A 22,563-nucleotide genomic window follows, 5' to 3' on the forward strand; every position below is an offset into this window, starting at 1 on the left:
GCCAAAGTTATTACACAAAATTTGTACCTCCTTTGATGGGAGAGATGATGCATGAGTTTGAACTGAGAATTGGTTAACAGAAAACTAGAAAATGGAGAATAGTCTGGACATTTTGGATTGACAGATTGCACAGCAAGAATTCATGCTACAGCCTTAGCTTTGCAATCAATATCAATGACTTATATGAGAAAGGGAACTGAGTGTAATGTGGCAAATTTTGCTGGGAAATGCTGTGCCATTCATTTTGTCATTTTTAAAATTAATCTTGAGTGGTAAGAAACTGGGAGATGTTGGTATTCACAGGAACCAGGGAGCAAATAGACTGACAGTAAAACAGCCAGGAATATGAAAACAAATTGTAAGAACATTTACAATTATGTGAAAGGAGAATGGTTAAAGTATATAATGGTCCTGTAGGGGCAGAGATAGGAAGAATTATCATGGGAATGAGAATTGTATTGAACAGATTTTGTCTGTCTTCACACTCTTTGGAGGATTTCAGTCCTAATGCAATAGGGGCCAAGTATAATTAACAAAATTTCTGGCTGGAACTTCAGTTGCATGTACTGGTCTCAACTTCGTTGCAATTACATTTTTAGTAGTAATGATTCTGAATGAATATGCAATATTGCTATCATGGGTGGCAGTATGTTGTGCGCAGTTGGAAAGTGAGATTATAGGTGGCTTTCTTGTTCAATTATGGGGGTGATCTTTTGTAAGCGATAGTGAAAATGGATCCTGCCATTTTGTATACCTGCTATAATCAGGAATTTCTTACATCTATTATACTACAGAAAGTTTTTAGTTGTACTACAACAAAACAGCTTGTTTTTATAACAGGAAAATGCAGCTTTATATTTAGATTTTTTTTAGATTTCCAATGAACCTTTTTCCAAAATAAAGAGAGTAAATAGTATTTATTTAAATTTTCTGTTGGCAGTAAACAACAGAACTTCTTTGGAAAATATAACAACAGTTGTGAAATTCCTCAAGACTTTGTACCTTTTTCTTGTTAACTTGCAAGGACATTCGATTGTAATTTATTTTGTAGTGGTTTTGGAATGCCAGTTGGAAATTACATAGGAAATCCTTCAGCACTTTTTCCTGCTTCTGCTTTGCACATTTTGAGTATCCATCAGAAGACAAACCCAATAATCTTCATGCCACTAATAATTTTATACTTCACTTTTGCAATAAGAAATTTAGAACAAATATGCTGAGATATCACTTTTAAGTGTTTAATTTTTCAATATACATCATAGGATGACTAAATATGCTGTAATAAACATAACAGTATACTTGATTTACTGCTAAAACCACTATTTCCAATTACTCATTTTATTCTATTGGAAATTACTGATAGCAAACCATGAATAAAATCATCCGGCTATTAGTATTTTGTTTCTTTTGTACATTTGCAGTTACAAGTTACAAAACTTTTAGGTAATGGAGGAAAATGCTGTTTCACTTGAGGGGAGGTTGGAGAAGAAACAGCCGGTCGGTGTTGGCAACCCTGCACTATGGTGTATCCCTTGACTAAAGGGCGTAGATTGTAGCCAGTGATAATTCAGTGACATTAGTTTCACAAGTAAAAGCAATGATGCTGTTATTTTAACTAAATGTAATTTAGAACGGAGCAGATGGATTATATTTCACTTTTGTTGGTAGATTTGTGACACTCCGGCACTGTTTATGGAAAAGCCTGTTTTGTTGAATTGAGAGCACTAACTTCCTGTTTCTGTTGTTGATCAGGTTTCTAAATGGCCACTGTTTCCTGCTTTATGGTGTAAAGCCACAGAAAACAACTACATTTATTACACACACAATAAGGACAAAAGGCACATAATGTATCACATAAATAAGAGTTTCAAGTTTTTGTTACCAGCAATTGGGAACATGGAATTATAAGGTATGAGACTGAAAATGTGATTAGAAAATATTTATTTGGTACACTAATTCAGGTCAGATGTGCAATTGTGTTTTTGGGTTGTGGACACTTTTATTTTATGAAATAAGTTGATATCGCTCCTTTAATGTAGTGAGATATTTCAATGTTCTTTGCAAGACCATTATAACACAAAATATGATATCATGCCACGTGAGGAACTATTAAACCATGTGGTCTGAAACTTGATCAAAGTGGTAGCTTTTAAGGATGGTCTTGGAAGAAAGTAAGTTCAGGAGGTATAAAGAGGGTATTCCAGAGCTTAGGGCCTTGGTAAGTGCATGTGTGCCCACCAGTAATAGAGAATTTAAGATTTGGGCTTCCCAAAGACTAGATTTAGAGTACAGATATCTGGAAGGGTTGCAGGGCTGGAACAGATTAAAGGTGTGGAGGGACTAAACCATGGTATGAGGAAAAAATAAAGATGAGAATTTTAAAATCAAGATGTTATTTGATTTGGAATCAGCATAGATGAATTATTGGTATAAGTGGACTTGCTGCACGTTAAGACAGGGCAGTGGAGTTTTGGATTGTCACAAGTTTACAAAGGGTAGAAAAGGGAGACCAGCCCAGAGTGCATTGGAACAGTCAAGTCCAGAGGTAATGAATTAATTAGTATGGGTTTTAGGAGAAGAACAGCTAAGTTATAGTGGAAATAGGTGACCGATGTACTGGCATGAACCTGCAGGGAAAAGCTCATTTGGGTGTCAGATGTGGTGCAAAGGTTGTAAACAGATTGTTGCCATGGAGAGAGATGGAGCTCATAGCTAGAGAGTGGAGTTTGGAACAGGGATCAAAAACAATGCCTTGTTTCATTTTTCTGTTTAATTAGCGGGAATTTCTCCACATCCAGTACTAGATACCAGATAAGAAGTTGGACAATTTAGCAACAGGGGAAGAATCAAGATGGCTGGTGGTGAAGTAGAGCTGGGTTTTGTCATATGTGAAAACTAATGCTGTGTTTCTGAGAAGGTGTCACTGTAGGACAGCGTGACGATGAGAAACAGGAAGGATGCAAAGATAGATCTTTGGGGAATCCCAAAGCTGGAATTGTAGGAGCAGGAAGAGTACCATATTAGCCAGAAAAATTTAATACCTTTTGTATTCTTTAAGATTCTTGATAATTCAGGATGCTTTCCCCATGCTATTCACAATTGTTTAAAAATGCACAAGAATAAAACTGTAACTCCAATTCTTGCCTAATGTACAGTTTTTGACATTGTTGGGCATGTTTGCATTTTGTGTTTTTTTTTCACGTTTGTTCCTACTACATAACACATGTAGTTCAGAAATACAACAAAGTACACTATTTCATCTGCTAAATGCATATATTGTGATCTGTAAGCTTTGCCATTATTGTGGGGGTAGCAGTTATAATTATAGAATTATAGAATATTGTTTCTAAAAAAAAAACTTGATTGAACATGGACTGAGACTGCCATAGTATGGACAGTGAGGGATTTGTTAAATGTGTTCAGGAAAATTTTCCTTTGGCAGCATGTATATGTTACTACTAGAGAAGGAGCAAAATGTGACCTCCTCTTGGGAAACAAGGTAAGGCAAGTGACTGTGTAGTGTTAGTCGGGGAACATTTTGGGACTAGAGATCATAATTCAATTAGTTTTAAAAGTGTTATGGAAAAGTATAAGCCTTCCATAAAAGTTAAAGTTCTTACTTGGGGTAAGGCAAATTTTAATGGTATGACAGAAGAAATTTCAAAAGTTGATTGGGGTAGACTGTTTGCTGGCAAAGGAATGACGAGTGGCGAGTAGGAGTCCTTCAAAGTATAACGCAAGTCCAGAGGCATTATGTTCCTGTTTGGGTGAAGGGTAGGGCTAGTATGATTAGGGAACAATGGATGAATAAAGATATTGAGGTTCTAGTCAAGAATAAAAAAAACTGACAATTTGGATGAAATGATTTCCTTGAAGAGTATGAAGTGTCTAGGGGCATCCTTGAGAGGGACTTCAGGAACGCAGAGAGGGGATATGACGTAGCTTTGGCACATAAGGTTAAGGATAATACTAAGAGTAAAAGGGCAACTGGAGAGAGAGTAGGCCCCTCAAAGATCGACAAGGTTGTCTTTGTTGAACTTGAGGAGATGGGAGAGATAGTAAATGAATATTTTGCATCAGTTTTACTGTGGAGAAAGAAATGGAGGCTAGAGAAGTTAGGGAAATAAATATTGATGTTTTGTAAACATTTCATATTACAGGCCTTAGAAAAACATGAGAGTGGATAAATCTCCAGGATTCTGAAATTAGGGAGGAAGTTACAGGCCCCATGGCAGAAATATTTGTATCATCTGTAACCTTTGGGTGAGGTGCTGGAGGACTGAAGTGTGGCTGATGTTTTGCCTGTCTTCGAGAGGCTACAAGGAGAAGCCTGGGGAATATAGACCTGTGAGTTTGACATTGGTGGTGGGTAACTTATTGGAGGTGATTCTGAAGGTTAGGATTTACATGGATTTGGAGAGGTAAGGAGTGATTAAGTATAGTCAACATGCTTTTGTGTGAGGGAAGTAATGTTTCACAAACTTGTTTGTAGCCTCTGAGGAAGAGGGCACAGCAGTAGACATTGTTTGCTGTAGTAAAGCCTTAATAAAGTTCTGCTTGGTAGACTAATTAGTAAAGTCAGAGCACATGGGATTCAAGGTGTGCTTGCCAATCAGTTACGAGATTGGCTTTATGGTAGGAGATGGGGGATGGTGATGGAGTAGTGTTTTTCGGACTGAAGGCCTATGACCAGTGATGTTCCGCAGTGATTGGTACTGGATCCACTTTTTGTCATTTTATGTAAAGAGTTGGATGAGAATATAGAAGGCATGGTTAGTAAGTTTGTGGATGGCACCAAACTTTGTTGTTATAACGGATAGTGAAGAAGGTTTTCTAAGATTATAAAGCAGTTTTGATCAATTGGATCAGTGGTTTAAGGAGTGGCAGATGATGTTTAATTTGGTAAATGAGAGGAATTGCATTTTGGTAAAACAAACAAGGGCAGGACTTGTACAATTAATGGCAAGACCCTGGGTAGTGTTATGGAATAGAGACCCGGGGTTCAGGTACATGATTCCTTGAAGTTGGCATCACAGACAGGGTGGTTAAAAAGACGTTTTTAGCACACTTGCCTTCATTGCTCAGATCTTTGACTATTGAGGTTTGGATGCTGTTTTGAGGTTGCGCAGGATGTTGGTGAGGTCTCTTCTGGAGTACTGTGTGCAGTTCTGGCCTTCCTATTACAAGAAGGATATTATTAAACTGGAGGGGAATCAGAAAATATTTACCAGGATGTTGCCGGGAATGGAAGAGTGAGAAATAAAAATAGACCGGATAGGCTGGAACTTTTCAGTGGCGCGTAGGAGATTGAAGGTTTATAAAATCATGCGGGCCTTGGATAAGATCTTTTCCATATGGTGAGGGATTTCAAGACTATGGGGAGTATGTTTAAGATGAGAGATGAAAGATTTAAAAGGGGAGGCAACTTATTTTACGCAGAGTGGTTTGTGTATGGAATGAACTTCCAGAGGAAGTGGTGGCTGTGGGTACAGTTGGAATGTTGAAAAGACATTTCAATAAATACATGAGTAAGAAAGGTTTGGAGGGATATGGGTCAAGTGCAGGCAGGTGGGACCAGTTTAGTATGGGAACATTGGTGTTGAACAGTTGGACCGAGGGGTCTGTTTCCATGCTGTATGACTCTGAGACTCTGCCTATTGAAAGTTAGTTATAGGGAAATAATTAGATTCTGGAGGAACAATTTGAACTTTGGCTCAACTGAAGAGAATTCTCAAAGGAGGTTCTGCAGCTTCAGAGTAACCCTGGCCTATGTCCAGTTGAAGTTCCCAAACCAAACCAGTCAATTAGCCAATTAGTTGAGAATATTAAATTTCTCCAAATGCAATCCATGGTGCCAGCTGTTATGAACCAGACCAAACCCCCTGAAAATATGTTAAGATGGCATAAACCCCAACTATTTCTTGTTTTAAAAGACAAGAATAAGATGGTGTGTTCTAGATGTAATTTGATTGGTCAAACTACCAGGCTTGAAGGAAAACGCACTTTGTTCTTGCATTCCAGTTAAAATGCAGAATTTTTTTTTTAGAAAGTTTACCTTGACTGTAACTCTATGAAAATACTTTAATATATTTGTTAACTACTGCTGATTATCTGTTCCAAGATAGCAACAACCCATCAACACATCTTTGGCAAAGACAAATTCCATAAAATAGATTGTCTCGTATGCAGTATTTCTCTAGTCCAAGAGGAAAGAACATTAAGAGAAAACTGTCTGTTAGAGAATGGGAGAGAGTGCAGGCATTTTTCTGTAACAGAGAGACATGTATAGCATTTTTAGCTTACAAACCCCAGCAGCTACTCTAAGTTAAACTAAAAGCCTGGTCCTATGGGAGCTTGACTCCACCTATTCATGCTGCTTCCATTGTTCCAAACTGGGCCTCTTGGTCTGTTTTACTTTTGTTGGGTTGGAACAAATCGCTCTTCACCGCTGTCTCAGCCTGTTTAATTTTAAATAAAACCGGAGAAAATACTCCTTTTAAAGCCATAGTATTGTCACATCACCAACTAATGTTTTAGTGGAAATTGAAGTATAATTGAAGATGGCAATTTGAATTCAGATTAACTTACATTTTTGCTGAACTTTGACATGGTTGTGTTCTAGACACCTTTTAAATGTTGCTTGGAACTGGAGTAGTATCTCGGACATTGAATAAGCATAAGGTGTGTATTTGAAGATTGATCACCTTACCTTGATTCAATTATAGATATTACTAGGACCAATTTCGGCTAAATACAGGACAAAAACCAGCCCCTCAACCAATTGAGTCACTTTTTTTGTCTCCATAAGCCAGCTAACTTCATTCCATTCTCCTCACTCCCAGTATCACGGAGAGTTCTCTTTTTGAAGTCAGTACCTGGTTCCCCTACAGCGGAACTGCAGATGGCAGATGGTGGAATTTGTATTGACTTTTTGACAAAATCTGGGATTAGTAGTCTAATGATCATGAAATCAGTATTGACTTGTTGGAAAAATCCATCTGTTTCTTTAATGTCCTTTAGGGAAGGAAACTGCCATCCTTGCCTTGTGTCCAAACCCACAGTAATGTGGTTGACTTTTAACTGCCCTCTGGGCAACAAATGCTGGCCTAGCCAGCGATGCCCTCATCTTGTGAATGAATTTTTAAAAAATCATACTAGTGGTCAAATAGTCTTGAAAAACAGTATAAACAATTGCATAGAATATACAACATAGGGAGAGATGTCCTCGTGATAATTTTGCTGGACTTCAATTCAGAAATACAGATAACGTTCTGGGACTAGAGTTTGAACCCTGCCACAGCAGATGGTGGATTTTGAATTGAATTTTTAAAAAACATTAAAAGTCTAATAATCATGAAATCGTTGTCAATTGTCAGAAAAGCCTTTTAGGAAAGGAAACCTTCATCCTTACCTTACCTAGCCTGCATGTGACAAGATCCAAAGCTATATGGTTTAGCTGCAATCTAGATAGTTATGGTTGGTCAATGAATGCTGGCCTAGCCAGTGATGCTGGTATTCCATCTTAAAAAAAAGGTCTGGTGTTTACTTTCTACATAATTTACCTTCTGCACCCCCTCCTTTTTTCGATTTGTTCTTGCCTACTTTACCTTTGGAAGGATCTAAGCATTACTACAATCACTTTCTGTGATCTAGTTTCACATTCAACTCACTTGCTGAGGTCACGTATAGGAAGGTCAGGATGGAATAGTTGGGTGTTGCTGCTCACAAGGAGCCATTATATATGCCTCAGTGATCCTTCGGAAAATACCAGGAGAAAACGCATGAGCTTATCCAGAACATTAGACGTTGAAATTGCAGTGAACAGTTTTTTTGAAGACAAAGTGAAGGAGAAACAGCAACATTTTTACTCCAGTTTGTGGGCCAATTTCACATCTGAACACTTTTTTTAATGACCAATTTAGTACTTTTGAACTGAAATTGTAACATAGATGTGACTGTAAATTTGCATGTAGACACCAATCAACTGCAATATGATGACTGCTTTTGGGATATTAGTTGGAGATGTTGTGGCCAAAGCTTTGTTGGCAACTCCTGCTCTTCAAAATAGTACCATGAGATCTCTTTTATAATCTGCTGAAGCAAGCAAATGGAATCTTGGTTTTGTGCCTCAGCCTCCAATTGTGCAGTACTCTCTAATTACTGCAGTGGTGTGTCAATCTTGTTATTTTTGTTTAGGAGCTTGCCTGAGAGTTGAACCTAGATTCTTTGGATGCAAAGATGAGTGAGGCCAATTGAGCCACTGCCAACAAACAGCCATAATAATGGTAAAAGAAGGAATGGAGGCAGGCTGGGAAGAAAGTAATCAAGCAGAGAAATTGAAATTAATATGATTGGGTAACGAGGAAAAGGAGACAGTGGGAGAACTTGGGACTAGAGGGAAATAATGGTGTTGGAAATCATGCCTGTGACTGGAGTGGCAGCTCGAATGTTCACAATGTGAACACTAAAGCACTTTTGTGATGAACAAAAAAAGTGCTATGATCCTGTTACGGATCCATATTTCTGACATTTAAATGAACTGAACTGAACTGAACTGAACTGAAAGATGTGTAGGTTAGGTGAATTGGCAGTGCCAAATTGCCCAGGGATATGTAGTTTAGGTGAATTAGTCATGGGAAATGCAGGATTATAGGAAACAAGGTTGGGGGGGAGGGGGTGGTGGGTCTGAGTGGGAAGCTCATCAAAAGGTCAGTGCAGACTCGATCGGCTGAATGGCTTGCTCCCTCATTGTTGGGACAATGATTTTATGAACTGTTATTATTCCATACCAACATTGTTCTGGTTTTATGTATTTTTGGGAGTTATAATGAATAGGTCAACTAATGACGTTCCTGTGCGATTGCTTGGGCAGTTCAAAGCCTGATTTTGGGTGCTGGGTATAATTCTTACTTTGTGTTGCACTGAATTGAAAGATATTGCATTTTACCGAATTTACTTTTTTAATGGAAAAGCCCTAGCCATAACCCTGTACATAGGACAACTAAGATTGCCATGATGTGTGACATAACTTCAAATTCACTGTTCCCTTTTTGGGCGAAAACAGTTTTTTTAACTGGATTTTGCAATTATGCTTTAGTACTGATAATATTTACTTTGCAGAAATATTTGAAAAATTACAAAATATTATCCTGTTGTTACTTTGTTATTGCCTGTTACTGATGAAAACAACTGTTTTGGAAATCCTTCCATGTTGTCCCTAAAATTTGTTTAGTATGTTCTTACATAAGTTGGACAAGTTAGTGTCCTTGTCCTATTTATGCTATGTTCGTCCATCTGTAGAGGACAACCGGAACTAGAATCATTTTAAACAGCTACTGAAACTGGTAACTTGGTCGTTAAACATAAATCTCCGAAGAGACATCTGCCTCTGATACTGGGGGATTCCCTGAGGACATTGGTGCCAAAACAGCAGCAAATGAACAGATGTTCAGATAATTTAAAAAAAAATATATTTACTGTTGTGAACTTGATGACTTATTTATGAATGCAAGTAAGGCAAATATTTTATTTTTGTTGTATAAAATGTACTGAGTATAGATGTCGAATTTTGGGAAACTTTTATTTAAGATCCTGTTTTTAACCCATCACAAGTTCCCCAATTAGTTTTCCCAAAGTTTTGACGTGTCACATTTAATTTATGATACTTCTCTTCATTTCCAACATCTACAAGGGTTACTTGTCGTGAAGGATTAACTACCAATGCCTCTTCTGAATTTTTCCTTAATTTCTTGCCCAGCAAGCCGAGGTTCCTCTTACCCAGTCCTGATGTCGCTCTCACTCAGACTTGTCCTATTTTCTCCCCTAAGCATTCTTTGTCCATGAGGCTCACATTGTCCTGCCTTAATTGTTTTTCTTAAATTTTATTCTATACTTGTAACTGTTGACTCAAATGAAAAAAAGAACTTTTCATAAATAAAGAATTGCTGGAGAATTACTGCATGTTTTGGCATCAAGAATCCTGATACTCATTGTAAGCATCATTTACACAGCTAATTCTTCAAGCAGTAGTTAAAGTGCAATTGCAGATGAACTTGACAAAAAGGTTGTGTACAAATGGAGCTTTAGTTGGTATAAGTTGCTGATTGGTCTATGGACAAGTGACCAGATATTGATGGCCAAGTCCCCTTGCTTGCCACCAATAATGTAATTGGTTCTTGGGTAGCTGAATAGCTTGGGATTGTGAACAAGATACAGGGAACCCTTCAGATTACCACTTTAAGAATTGTCTCTGTTCTCTGCAGTAAAAACCACTTCAAGCTTGAAGAAAACCAGTTTGTCTTTCCTTCATCAGTAGCTGCAAGCTGTGAATTTTAATAAGTCAGAAACCTTTTATAAAATGAACTAGCTACGCTGTGTTTCTTTGAAACCAGTAGAAGCTTCCAGAGAAGAATGACTGAGAGGCAATGTTCTGATCAACACAAGTATAATATTACCAATCTTGAATAGGAACCACTGAACTGCTTTCTTAGTCTTTTCCTCATGTCCATTAACACACATTTGTTTTCCTGTCTGACTATGTGTGAGAGGAAATGTTGAGAAGGGAATTATAGTTTTAATTAGTGGAGTTATATGCTGCATTTGGCTGATTAGATTGTTTGTGATGCAGTCATGCCAACAGTGCAGGTTCATTCCTCCGCTGGTTGAGCTTACCTTGAGGGTCCTGCCTTCTCAATCTTGTCCCTTGCCTGAGGTATAGTGACCCTCAGGTTAAACTCTCCACCAGTTGTCTCACTCTAATTAGAGTGCACCCCTGTAGTCCGCTGGGACAATGGCAGCTTTACTTTATATGCCACTTGTTCGTAATGGTTATTCTCCAACTAGAATCTAATTAATTGTAATAAGTAGTATTTTCGTTAAATAAAGAAACTTGGTCTGTGCTTTCCATCAGTCTGGGTCTGCAGTTCAGGTGAATTGGGGAATCTGCATTCATTTTAAAATCTGTAAGTTTTGTGACAAGCCTGGGAGTAGTTGGACTTGATTTATAGCATGCTACCTCAATGAGGTGTGACTCTTTCTGCCACTAAATTACTGACCACAAAATGCCACTTTCTGACTCTCATCCCAGTCAACACTGTAAATGATTCCTTTTCCTTCCCACCAAATACCCTTGCCATTGACAACTACTGATCTTCACCCTCCCTTTGCTCCTAAAAGTCTTTGATCATGGTGTTCCCTCCTAAATACAAAAAAGAACAAGATTTGCCACATGACCCTCTGATCCTGCTCCTCCATTTAATAATATTATGGATGCTCTCATTTTAACATCAACCATACAATCCTCCATATCCCTTATAATCTTTTGTCTGTCTCCTTGCTAATCAAGAATCTCTCTGCCTTTTAAATATTTTAGAGTTTGCACCCAATGCCTTTTTGAGGAAGGGAATTTGAAAGGCTCTGAACTCTGAGGAAAAGATGTTTCCTCATCTGCGCATCTCTTTCCCATATATTCTTAAGGAATGAATGAACTGAAATAAGGGAATGTAGCCCCTCCATTAGGTCGCGGATATTGATACAGCATTTAAACATCTTAGTTCCTTATCCCTCATTACCCTTGACTTTGTTACCAGAACTTAGTTACCCATCACTTACCTAAGGGGAAAATAAACCCAGGAGCTAGAGCATACTTGGAAGAGCTCAGGAGCATTAGATTGAAGATAAATCTAGATATACCTTGGGCATTTAATTTACCTGAGATTATCAGGAGCTGGAGCAGAATTAGGTGTGCTGGAATTTGTATTCATTTGGGGATGCGCCTGTTGCTGGCTGAGCCAGCATTTATCGCCCATTCCTTGTTGCCCTTGGAATGGTGGTAATAAACTACTGTTTTTAATCACTGCAGGCCATTGGGTGTAGGTAGACACACTGTTCTTTTGAGGAGGCTGTTCTGTCATTTTGGGCAAGCAACATTATGCTTTTAAGATAAGATTGTGAGCACTTTAGAGGGGAACTTGTGGATGATGGTGGTATTCCCATATATCTGTTGCCCCTGTTCTAGATGGTAATGATTGTGTGTTTGAGAGGTGCTGTCTAGAGAGTCTTGCTGCATTTCTGCTGTGCATCTTAGAGGGTACACACTGCATACTACTGTGCATTGAAGGTGGATGATGTCAGTGTGGATGTGTTGCATGTTTGCCTCTTCTGTATCGTGCCAAGCTTCTTGAGTGTTGTTGAAGCTGCATGCATTCGCTCAAGGCAGTCCTAATTTGTGCCTCATGGATGGTGAGCAGGAGAGTCGCAATGTGAACTACTCACTTCGGGTTTTCTAGCATTTTGCTATGTGTAGTAGCTGTAGTGTTATACGACTAGTCCAGTTCAGTTTCTGGCCAATGGTTGTTCGTAGGGAATTCGGTGATGGTAATACCATTTGAATGTCGTGGGGTAATGGTTAGATTCTTGCTGAAGTTTTAAAAGACTGAAAAAAGGCAATCAAAATCTGACATCACAGAACCTAAGTTGATTGAGTATTTCTGCTGTTTCACTTTTTCTGTGAAGTTAGATTGTTAGCTTAAGCAACTGGGAAATGGAAAGTTTTTAATTTTTTGACAGATATCTTGAAGGGTTAAGTAAAGTATGTAATATTTCAGTGATGTCACAGAAGGGGGAAGCAAGGTTTATTAGTGTTAGATTTCAAGACTATTATTTAATAAAAGAGAAGAATGGCAGGGCAACTCCACCCTCTTGAATGGACGTTCTTTGCTCTGCAGGAACATGAAAATTCATGCTGGGTCGTCATTACCTGTACATGCAGGAATGTCAGTTGCACCAGCTAGAGCTCGTGTTTCCAGCTTGATGAGTAGCTGATGCATCCATGTGGTTGAGTGAATAGCATGTTCGTAGATATGCTCAGCCTGCAGTTAAGGGTTGGTAGAGAGTGGTAAGTTATCACCAGGCAATGAAGAAAGAAGAGGTAAATACAGCTCACTCTTCAAAGTATTCACTTTTGAATGCCAACGTAAATGATGGTTTGTCTGGGGTGTACAGCTAGATTCATGTCTATGGTACCATGGTTGATTCAGCTGTGCTGTAGGATATCTAAAAGAGTAATAGTAATGGAAGATTGCATAGTTAGGGGAACAAACTGATATTTCTGCAGTTACTGAGATAACAAGGTGTAGAACTGGATGAACATAGCAGGCCAAGCAGCATCAGAGGAGCAGGATAGCTGACGTTTCGGGCCTAGACCCTTCTTCAGAAATGGGGCAGGGAGCTGGCATTTTACCTCCCAATACCAGGGTCAAGGAAAAAGCTGAATTAGCTGTAGGGTATCGGGAGAGCTTCAGTAATGGTACGCAAAGGTAGAAAGGGGAATGTAGTCCTGCAGTCAGAGTGGAACTGGATAGAAGTAAACAAGAAGGGCCTCAAAAACCCATGTATTATTCTTGGCACCACATGTAGTTCGGGGAATTAAATGAGTATTTTGCTATAAACTTGGTGTAGGTTGTGTAGCTTTAGATTCCTGGGACATTGGGACCAGCCCTGAGGAAACTGGGTCTTTTTGTGGGTGGGAGAGTTAATAAGTAATTGAGAGAAATATGATTGTGTGTGGAGTACTAGGAAAGAGAGTAGGAATAGTGAGTTTTTGGTAATTTCAGGGTAAGTGGGAAAAATAATATAGTCAAAATTGCCATGCACGTATTTGAATGCATGGAATATTCTATAAAAGATTGCTGAGTTGCTGATAGCTACAAAGAATGTGATGTGGTAATAAACGACCTGGCTCAAAACATGGCAGAATTGTTATATTCCTACATATGACATGTTCGGGAAAGGAAGAAAAGATGAGGTATTGATGAAGCAGAATATTGCTCTACAAGAAAGAATGTCCCTATTCAATCAGACAATCTATCTGAGTAGAGCTAGTGAGCAGAGAATACAGTTATGTTCAGTGTAGTCCACAGATGACCAACTTGTTGGAAAGTCACAGAGGAGCAAATTTGTAAGCATGTTACAAGAAACCTAAAGTAGCTATAATAAAGAACTTTATTTCACTATGTCAAACTCTTTTTGGATAACTTAATGTGTAGACAGCAGCAAAAGTTCTTGACGTATACTCAGGACCATTTTCTACAGTGTACTTTTCCAGTCTGACCAGAAAGAAGAAAGTGTTGGGATGGTGAGCCATGTGGATCAAATGTTGATGATCAATGTATCTAAAAGTTTAGGTTGGCTACGAAAAATGATGAGGACTGATTCAGAGTCAGAGTAAACAAATGTGGGAATAAGCAATTTCAGTGGAATAAATGTGGATTTTTAAAAAAAATTTTCAGGGAATGTGGACTTCACTAGGTTGGCCAGCATATAATGCCCATCTCTAATAGTCTAGATCAGTATTCCCAACCTTTTCAGTATTGATGTTTTAATGAGAGAAACAATTCCATGACACACCCACTTTCTTTCAGCTGAGTTGAATGCTCACATTTAATATACCATAGTAAGAGTTGAGACACGGAGTGATTTAGTGAGGCTCCTCTGATTATCCATAACGTGCCTCTCATAATGTGTGGCCATCTTACAGGGGTCACTGTGCAGCCCAATTGTGGCGTGGAAGTCCAGATGCCACTGGCACCAGCTGCTTCCAATCATGCTATGCCCTGCTGAGACACTGAACCAATCCCCCCTTCCCTCAGATTTAGTTCCAACAAAGAGCCACTTCTGTGCACTGCAGCTGCCACACTGAATGGGTGTTCTCTGACTTGCTGAGGCCCACAGTAGCGACCTGACCGGCCTTTGCTGGGTTGAGCCAAAGATGACAGAGTCATTGGCTGTACGCACCGAGGGACAGCACTGTGCATCAACCAAATGCTGGCAGCTGTTCCCCTGGTACCCTCGCTATAGGGTTACCTTGTTTAGCAGACTGCTTCTCAAATATTTTGTGGCACACTTCTCAACTTTTTACAGCCTGGTGGTTGAAATCGATTGGGCCAGAGGGCAGTTAAGAATCACCCACAGTATTGTCTGGAATCACATGTAGGGTAGACAAGGTAAGGACAGTAAATTTCCTTCCCAGAAATTGTTTCAAAAATAAACCTAAACAACAGTGATTGTATGGACACCTTTAGATTAGCTTTGATTTCCAGTTTTTTTTATTGAAATCTGCCATGGTGGAATTTTAAACAATGTCCTTAAAGCATTAGCCTTAAGATTCTGGATTACTAGTCTAGTGATGTCACCACATGCCACTGCAGGCTGCTTGGACCTGAACATTAGAAATAGGAGCAGAAGTCGTCAATTCTGGTCCTTGACTCTGCTCCATCATTCAATACAGTCATTCTGATCTTGGACTTTTTGAGTGTGGCTTTAGCTGCACTCGTAAGCAAATGGGAATGAAATAACTCCACAGAGGCTGGTATCCCATCACCAAGTCACCCTTTATTTACGCATGCATAAGGGAGGTGATGGCCTACAGGTATTATCACTGGACTGTTAATCCAGTGATAATGTTCTGGGGACCCAGCTTCAAATCCAGCTATCCAGGAATTCAGTAAATATCTGGAATTAAGGGTCTAATGATGGCTATAAGTCCATTGCTGATTGTCAGGAAAAACCTGTCTGGTTCTCGAATGTCCTTTTGGAGAGGAAACTGCCATCCTTACTTGGTCTGGCCTACATGCGACTGTAGACCCACAGTAATGTGGTTGACTCTTAACTGCCATCTGGGCAATAAATGCTGCCTGGCCAGTGACGCCATCATCCTTTGAATGCATTTAAAAAAAAACTCAGTAATGGTACGACTTAGCCAGAGCAGCTGTCAGGGTGAACAGAACCTCTGCTGCTATTGACATCTATCAGCCAGAGCAACCTGATTGGGGCTGATAACCTGGCCCAGCCAGGGAACTCTTATTCAGAGGTCTACCTAGCTGATTCACTACAATCACCACAGGAAGTATTCTGACACTGCTGATTAATGCTTTGCAGATGGTGGACAAGTTTTAGGGAATCAGGAAGTGAGTTATGCCCACAGATTTGGGGTTAGTCAGTTAAATTTCTGGCCAGTGATAACCCTGAGGATGTTGCTGTGGGAAGGAATTCAGACATGACAATGCCATTGACTGGCAAAGGGCAGTAACTCAGTTCTCTCTTCTTGAAAATGGTTATTGCCTGGCAGATGTGTGGTGCAAATGTTACTTATCAGCACAAGCCTGTAAATTGTCCACTTGAGGTGCAAATGGATATGGACTGCTTCAGTATTTAAGGAATTGTGATTGTTGCTGAATGTTGCAGCCCTTGTTTACTGATGATTTGACAATGAGATGAAGAGTCACCTTGTTCAGGTGGAGCCTAGACTGTTATTAAGTATGTTATTCCTTTGCAAGTGCTGCTTGGTAGCTCTGCCAACCATACATTATATGCTGATGCATATTGCTCTTCCTAAAAAAAACTGCAGAGCGATTGCACAAATTATGTGACACAATTTTGAAGTGGTTACAGGAATAGTAAGACCTAAGTATATATACAAATGTCTATAAATCACTGAAGGCAGCATTATAGGCTGAAAGAGTAGTTAAGAAAGCACCTAAATGTATTAAGGACATGCTGTGTGAAGACAAGTGGGTATGTGTCACCTGAGTAAAACCAGGCAGTTGTAATGCTATCAGAGCTCCGCGGCTGCTATTGTGCCTCTGAGCTCATGCTCCTCAAATTTCAGCCCAGAAGCATTTCAAACAGGACCTTCACTTTGGGAAGTCCTAGTATATATGTTCTTTTAAAAATGTCTCATTTCTCTGAATTCAATTTCATCTGGCACAGATATGTCCTGCTGTATTTGATTACTGACCTCTTGGTTAATTATACTTACTGTCGGCAAATTGTGATATTGTGCGCCCAGTATGCAAGTTGAGCTCATTGTCTCTATCTAGCTCTCTTTCACATGAACAATTATTTTTTATTAACCAGTTCAGACATAATATGACACACCTCTGGGACAGATGGTACTTGAAACCTAGATCATCTGGGGGACACACTCAGAAGCACAATGTTCCCAAAACCCTTGGAATTCCAGTCTTTGTTGCATTTCTTGTGGCAATAAACCTTGTATACTTGAATCATCTTCTCTTGTTTGAACACTTTTTTTACATGTCAGTTATTCATTTTAGTTTATCAGAGTTAACTTCATACTCTCTTTTGAAGCCGAGATTTTCTTTAACACAACCATGCACGTATACTTTCTGCATTCCTAAACAGGAAACTGTTAATCCACAGTGAAGGTGATACTTTACTCTTGGACGGTAAAGACAAATTTGCCGGTTCTGCTTCTAACCTGATGACTTCCAAAAATACGAAACATACATATATAGTATTAAGATGTTCCTTCTTTTAACATGATCGGCTGGTATTTAGCATGAATGATATTTCAGCTGATCTGTGATGTCGCTTAGTTGGAAAACTAGGATCTTTGTTTGCAGTGTACAATCATCTCATGTCATGAAACCATGAAGATACTGAGGTTAAAAAAAACTTCTTGATTATTAAATCAAAACTAGGCATTGATTTAGGTTTTTAAAGTTTCACTGTCCAAGTGGGTGGATTTAATGGAGGTTAGGATACATAGAGAATTTGAGACAGAAGGATGACTAAAGTAGGCAGTTCCCCAATTCTGAAATCTTAGAGAATTCATTGCCAAGCAAAACACTGCAATGAGTCCCCATTTCAAAATTTTGGTAGATGCAGGTAGGAAAATAAGCAGATAGCAACTTGAAGGAAAAAAGAGAAAGGTTTAAGCATTACTGAGCATAATAATATTGATTTTACAGTAATGTAAATTAGTAGGTTATGAGGAAGCTAGAATTTGTGGTGGGATTATCAGAGGTGACTTCTTCAAGCACTAATATTGCATAACACCCTTGCATTGTCTGAAACAGAAATTGCACCCAAGAGTTTGAAATTAAAGGTAATTAGATTTCATTCAACAGCTTCTAATCTTTTTACTACTATTCATATCCCTGTGCAATAATTTGTTTTCGTAAACAAGAATTTTACTATTAATAACAATGCTGAAATTGTCCCTTTGCTTCTTTACCGCTCCGTAGAGAAAAAATCAATTAGAAATCCAGCCTTTGTGTCTACTGTTCATGTGATTACTATCAGGGAAACAACATTTTGTAAGTTTCTAAGATGATCAAAATAAAATCAATTTCTGTTATCCCATCATACACCATGAATTTCACAAATGCAGCCTGTTGAAATTTTAAGGGCATAATGCTTTCAGTGCGGCTAATAAGTGTGTGGGAAGTGTTTAGTCTTAGAAGCAATACCAATAAATTAACTTCTGAGACGTTTTAAAAATATCTGGTGTTTGCAAATGCCGTAGTTTTGAAGATATGTTTCTGACAAAGCTGTTGACCTTTTCCAGGAATGTCCTTATCAGCAGGATCATCTCCTCTGCATTCTCCAAAAATAACTCCCCACACATCACCTGCGCCTCGAAGGAGGAGTCATACTCCAAATCCAGCAAATTTCATGGTACCTACTAGTGCCTCTACACCAGTATCTGACGCAGTCTCTCAGTCTCCATCTTCTGGTCAGGTGATACAAAAAGAAACTGTGGGAGGGACAACTTACTTCTATACTGACACAACTCCAGGACCTCTTCCAGGAATGGTGTGTAGATACTATTTTTTGTTAATTACTGCAAATCACGTGCTTGCCCTGCAGCAGAAAATGAACTTGGATGGGGTAATGGAACAATGTAAGCTAACTGCTTATTTCATGTATTCTGTAGAGCAAGTGCTGTGTGAGTGTGTAAAGTGTATAACTAATTACAAATTATTGAGCAAAAACTTTGCATTAATTCTGCCATTATTGCAAGCTACTACGTTCAAAATTTTGCATTGTGTGGAAAGTTAAGTTCTGCAATTGATTTTTGAGTTTTTTTGTTTCTCAGGTGTTTCCAACTTATCATATTTATCCTTCATCTGCACCCCATGTTGCTTATATGCAGCCTAAAGCAAATGCGCCTTCTTTTTTTATGTCCGATGAGCTCAGACAGGTAAATTGAACATGAATTTTCACCTTCTTTTATGAATATTTTAATTATTCTCAGTAAATTTTGTTAATATGCATATGGCGTTTCTTGATGTCATTATTTGAAGCGTCTTTTCTGCCTTCTTGAAGATCAATACCCAAGGCAGTCTTGTTACAAGAAGGAACATTATTCTAACAAAGTCAAAAGGGAAGATACCTGTTAAATAGCTGGTCATCTTAGAGATCGGATAATCACAACTAGGTAGATCACACACAGGTGAAACTAGACTGTCATAGTAGTTCCGTAGTATTATTTAATTTTATCCCATAACTGAAGAGTGCTCCAAGATTTGGGTTTTCATGATAGCATTCCAAAGTTCAACAACCATTTTGCTGTGGCCTGATGTTGAAGGATGAATTGAAGTACATGAGTAGAAATGGTTTGCAAATGTTAATCCATTTTTGTAAACCATTTCCTTCATAGCTATCCCAAGTTGATGAGTAATTGAAGAAGTTGGAAGGCGGTGTGCATTTATATTTCCAAAAATGATGGGCTATATATGGAACTGTCAGTGAGTTTGATAAATGTGACTTAGAATTTGAGTAGGCTGTTAGCATGCTATTTAACTTGATCACCCCAGTTTCCTAATTTTTAAAATATCTTTATTTCACATGAGTATTTATGACCCTTTCAAATGCGAAGATGGATAATGAAACTTATCTGTAATTGTTAGCTTTGTAAATGAGGAATAGAACTGCAGCATACTGTTGGGTAATGATAGAAGATCAATGCTGTGAAGAAAATTGGCAAATGGGAAAGAAGACAATTTCCACATTGAAGTTAAGCTTTTTTGTGGTTTTCAATAAAAATTAATGTTTAAACTTCGCTGTTCCCACTTTCCAGTGAATTAACAGGTCCTCATAGCTATCCATTAGAAATTGTCCAAATTGCAAGGTATCTTGGTTCATCTTGTCACTTAAAATGCTTCAGTTCCAAAATTTAAAAATCATGTGAAATTTGCTTTCTGTTTGTTTAGAAAAGCAAAATTCCAATTAATTTTATTGCCTACTATGTTGCATGACTTTTTTCTATTCATTCAGGGAGGTGGGCTCCACTAGTATTTATTTCCCTGGAGGATGTGGTGGTGAGCTGCCACCTTCAACTGCTGGTGTCCATGTGATTTAGTTACACCAACAGTGCAATTAGGAAGGGAGTTCCAGGACTTTGACCCAGTGACAATGAAGGGACATCAACGTAGTTCTATGTCAGGATGGTGTGTGACATAGTGGGGAAGTTGTTTAGTGATGTTCCCGTACATCTACTTCTCTTTCTGGTAACCAAAGTTGTGAGTTTGAAAAGTGCTGTTAAAGAATCATGGGTGGTCGATGGTAAGACTAGGGTCATAGTCATAGTCAAACCTGCTGAGCTTTTCCAGCAACTTTGTTCCATGTTTTCCATAGTCTAATGATACTGGTAAGCCATTTAGCACTGAGATGAGAACTTTTTTTACCCAGTGACTGATGAACCTGTGGAATTCTCTTATCCTTAAAACCCTTTACATTTAAAATATCATTGCACAAAATTAGACTTCTTACTAAGTTAATGCTGATCCAGTGTTTTATATCATTCATTGTAAGTTTCTTGTTTTAGTAGGAGTCGCTAATTATAAAATACAGAATTCTGCATACCTTTTTAACTACTTTTTAAAACAATCCTGCCATCTTCAATAATTTGTGCACATGCCCTCTGATGCCTCTCTTCTCCCTCTTCAGAATTTTGCGTTAATGTTGTATTGCCTGTCTGCTCCTTTTGCAGAAATGATCAGTTCATGCTTCCTTGCATTCAATTTTATCTGCCCTGAGTCCTTCCAACCTCCTAGGCTGACTGTGTTTACTTTAAATCTCTCATTATTCTTTTTCTAATTCACAATTCTTTCAAGCCTTGTGTTATCTGCAAATTTTAAACTTGTGCACTACACGCCTATTGTCTAAGTCATAATCCATATTGAGGAAACAGCAGTCGTAGCACTGACCCTGACCATTTTATAACTTCCTTTAGTTCAAAATACTGCCATTCATAATTGCTGTCTCTTTACTCAGCTAATTTTGTACTCACTTTAACACTTCCTTTTTGTTCCTTGGGCTTCAGCTTTACCATCTTATGACAATTTACCAAAGATCTTTTGGAAGTCCAAATACACCATATCAGCTTTGCTTCTCAGGATAAATTGGAGAGTAGAAGCTTAGAAGGAAACCTGATAGAAATTTTCAAAATCATGAAGAAGCTGGATGGGGTAGTAAGGCAGAAACTGCCTTAAATAGCGAAAAAATAAGAGGGCATAAGTTTAAATTGACTTGCAAAAGCAGCAGATGTGAGGTGAGAGAAATGTTTTCACACAACAAGGGGTTCAAACCTGGAATACAGTGCCTGGAAATGCAGCAGAGATTTCTCAATTCAAACAATCAAGAAGGTGATTATTCAAATTGAAACAACATGCAAGGGTATGGGGAAAAGACAGGAGAATGGTACTGATGCACGATGCTCATTTAGAGATCTGGTGCAGATGCGATGACCTAAATAGCAACCTCCCGTGATTCTGTGAACGGCATTAAGCCCACCAACCCACTCTGTTATTTGTCAAAATATCGAGCAATTTACTTAAACATAACTTGCCTTTAACAAATCTATACTGGCTTGCCACACTTGATTAGTCCACAGTTTGCAAATGACTCTTGAGTTTGTCTTGGATTTTCATCTTTCCCATTGCCAAGGTAAGCTGACTGGCTTGTATTTACTTCAAAGAAAGGTTTGCATTTTTCAAGTTGTCTGGCACCATTCCTGAATTTAAGGAATGAAATATAAAATTTCTGGAAAAAACTCAACAGGACTGGCAGAATCTGTGAAAAAAACGCAAAGTTAACATTTTTGGTTCAATGACCCCTCTCCTGAATCTAAGGAAGTTGGAAAATCATAGCCTGTAACCTCCATAATTAACCCATAACCTCTGCATTCCATTCCATCCTGTCCTGGTGCTTTAGCCACTTTACATCCATTCAGCATTTCTCAGACTTCATCCTTATTCAATTTAGCCCATCCAGTGTCACAACCACTTCCTCATTAACAGTGACATTGGCAACATTGGTAAATACGGATGAAAATTATTTCAATCATGCCCTCTACCGCCATCTGCAGATCCTCTTTTTGGTCTGTAATCAGCTTCATGTAACACACTTAAAATCATTACAAAGTTTGAAAGTGAAATACTGCAGTCTGAAACAAAAGTCTTAATTTTTTTTCTAAAAACAAAATGCCAATTCTACATAAGGTGATGAACACAGCAGGCCAAGCAGCATCAGAGGAGAGCTGGCTAATGCTGTTTAGATAAATAGAGGAAAAAGTTTAAGTTTAATAATTAAAGAGCTCAAAATGTTCAATAAAATAAAAAGCAGTAATGAACCATCCTTGGTTTACGAGGAAAATTAATAAACGGTGATTAAAAAGTTGATAAAAACGATTAATAATAGGATCAGGGTGAACTTGCCATATAAAATGTAAAATGGGTGATAGGATTTTTGCAAGTA

At 38.5% G+C, this 22,563-nt stretch overlaps 1 protein-coding gene across 2 annotated transcripts in view; it reads left to right on the forward strand.

Annotated features, from left to right (window-relative positions):
• Window positions 1–22,563, forward strand: part of pan3 (poly(A) specific ribonuclease subunit PAN3) — a 153,791-nt gene that overhangs the window by 57,824 nt on the left and 73,404 nt on the right. For both annotated transcript variants that reach the window (XM_048533537.2, XM_048533538.2), the window contains exons 6-7: window positions 18,371–18,618; window positions 18,902–19,006. In XM_048533537.2, the coding sequence (XP_048389494.2) occupies window positions 18,371–18,618; window positions 18,902–19,006 (353 nt within the window). The remainder of the gene's footprint in view (window positions 1–18,370; window positions 18,619–18,901; window positions 19,007–22,563) is intronic.

The sequence above is a fragment of the Stegostoma tigrinum genome, chromosome 6 (genome assembly GCF_030684315.1).
Source record: "Stegostoma tigrinum isolate sSteTig4 chromosome 6, sSteTig4.hap1, whole genome shotgun sequence".
Taxonomy (NCBI): domain Eukaryota; kingdom Metazoa; phylum Chordata; class Chondrichthyes; order Orectolobiformes; family Stegostomatidae; genus Stegostoma; species Stegostoma tigrinum.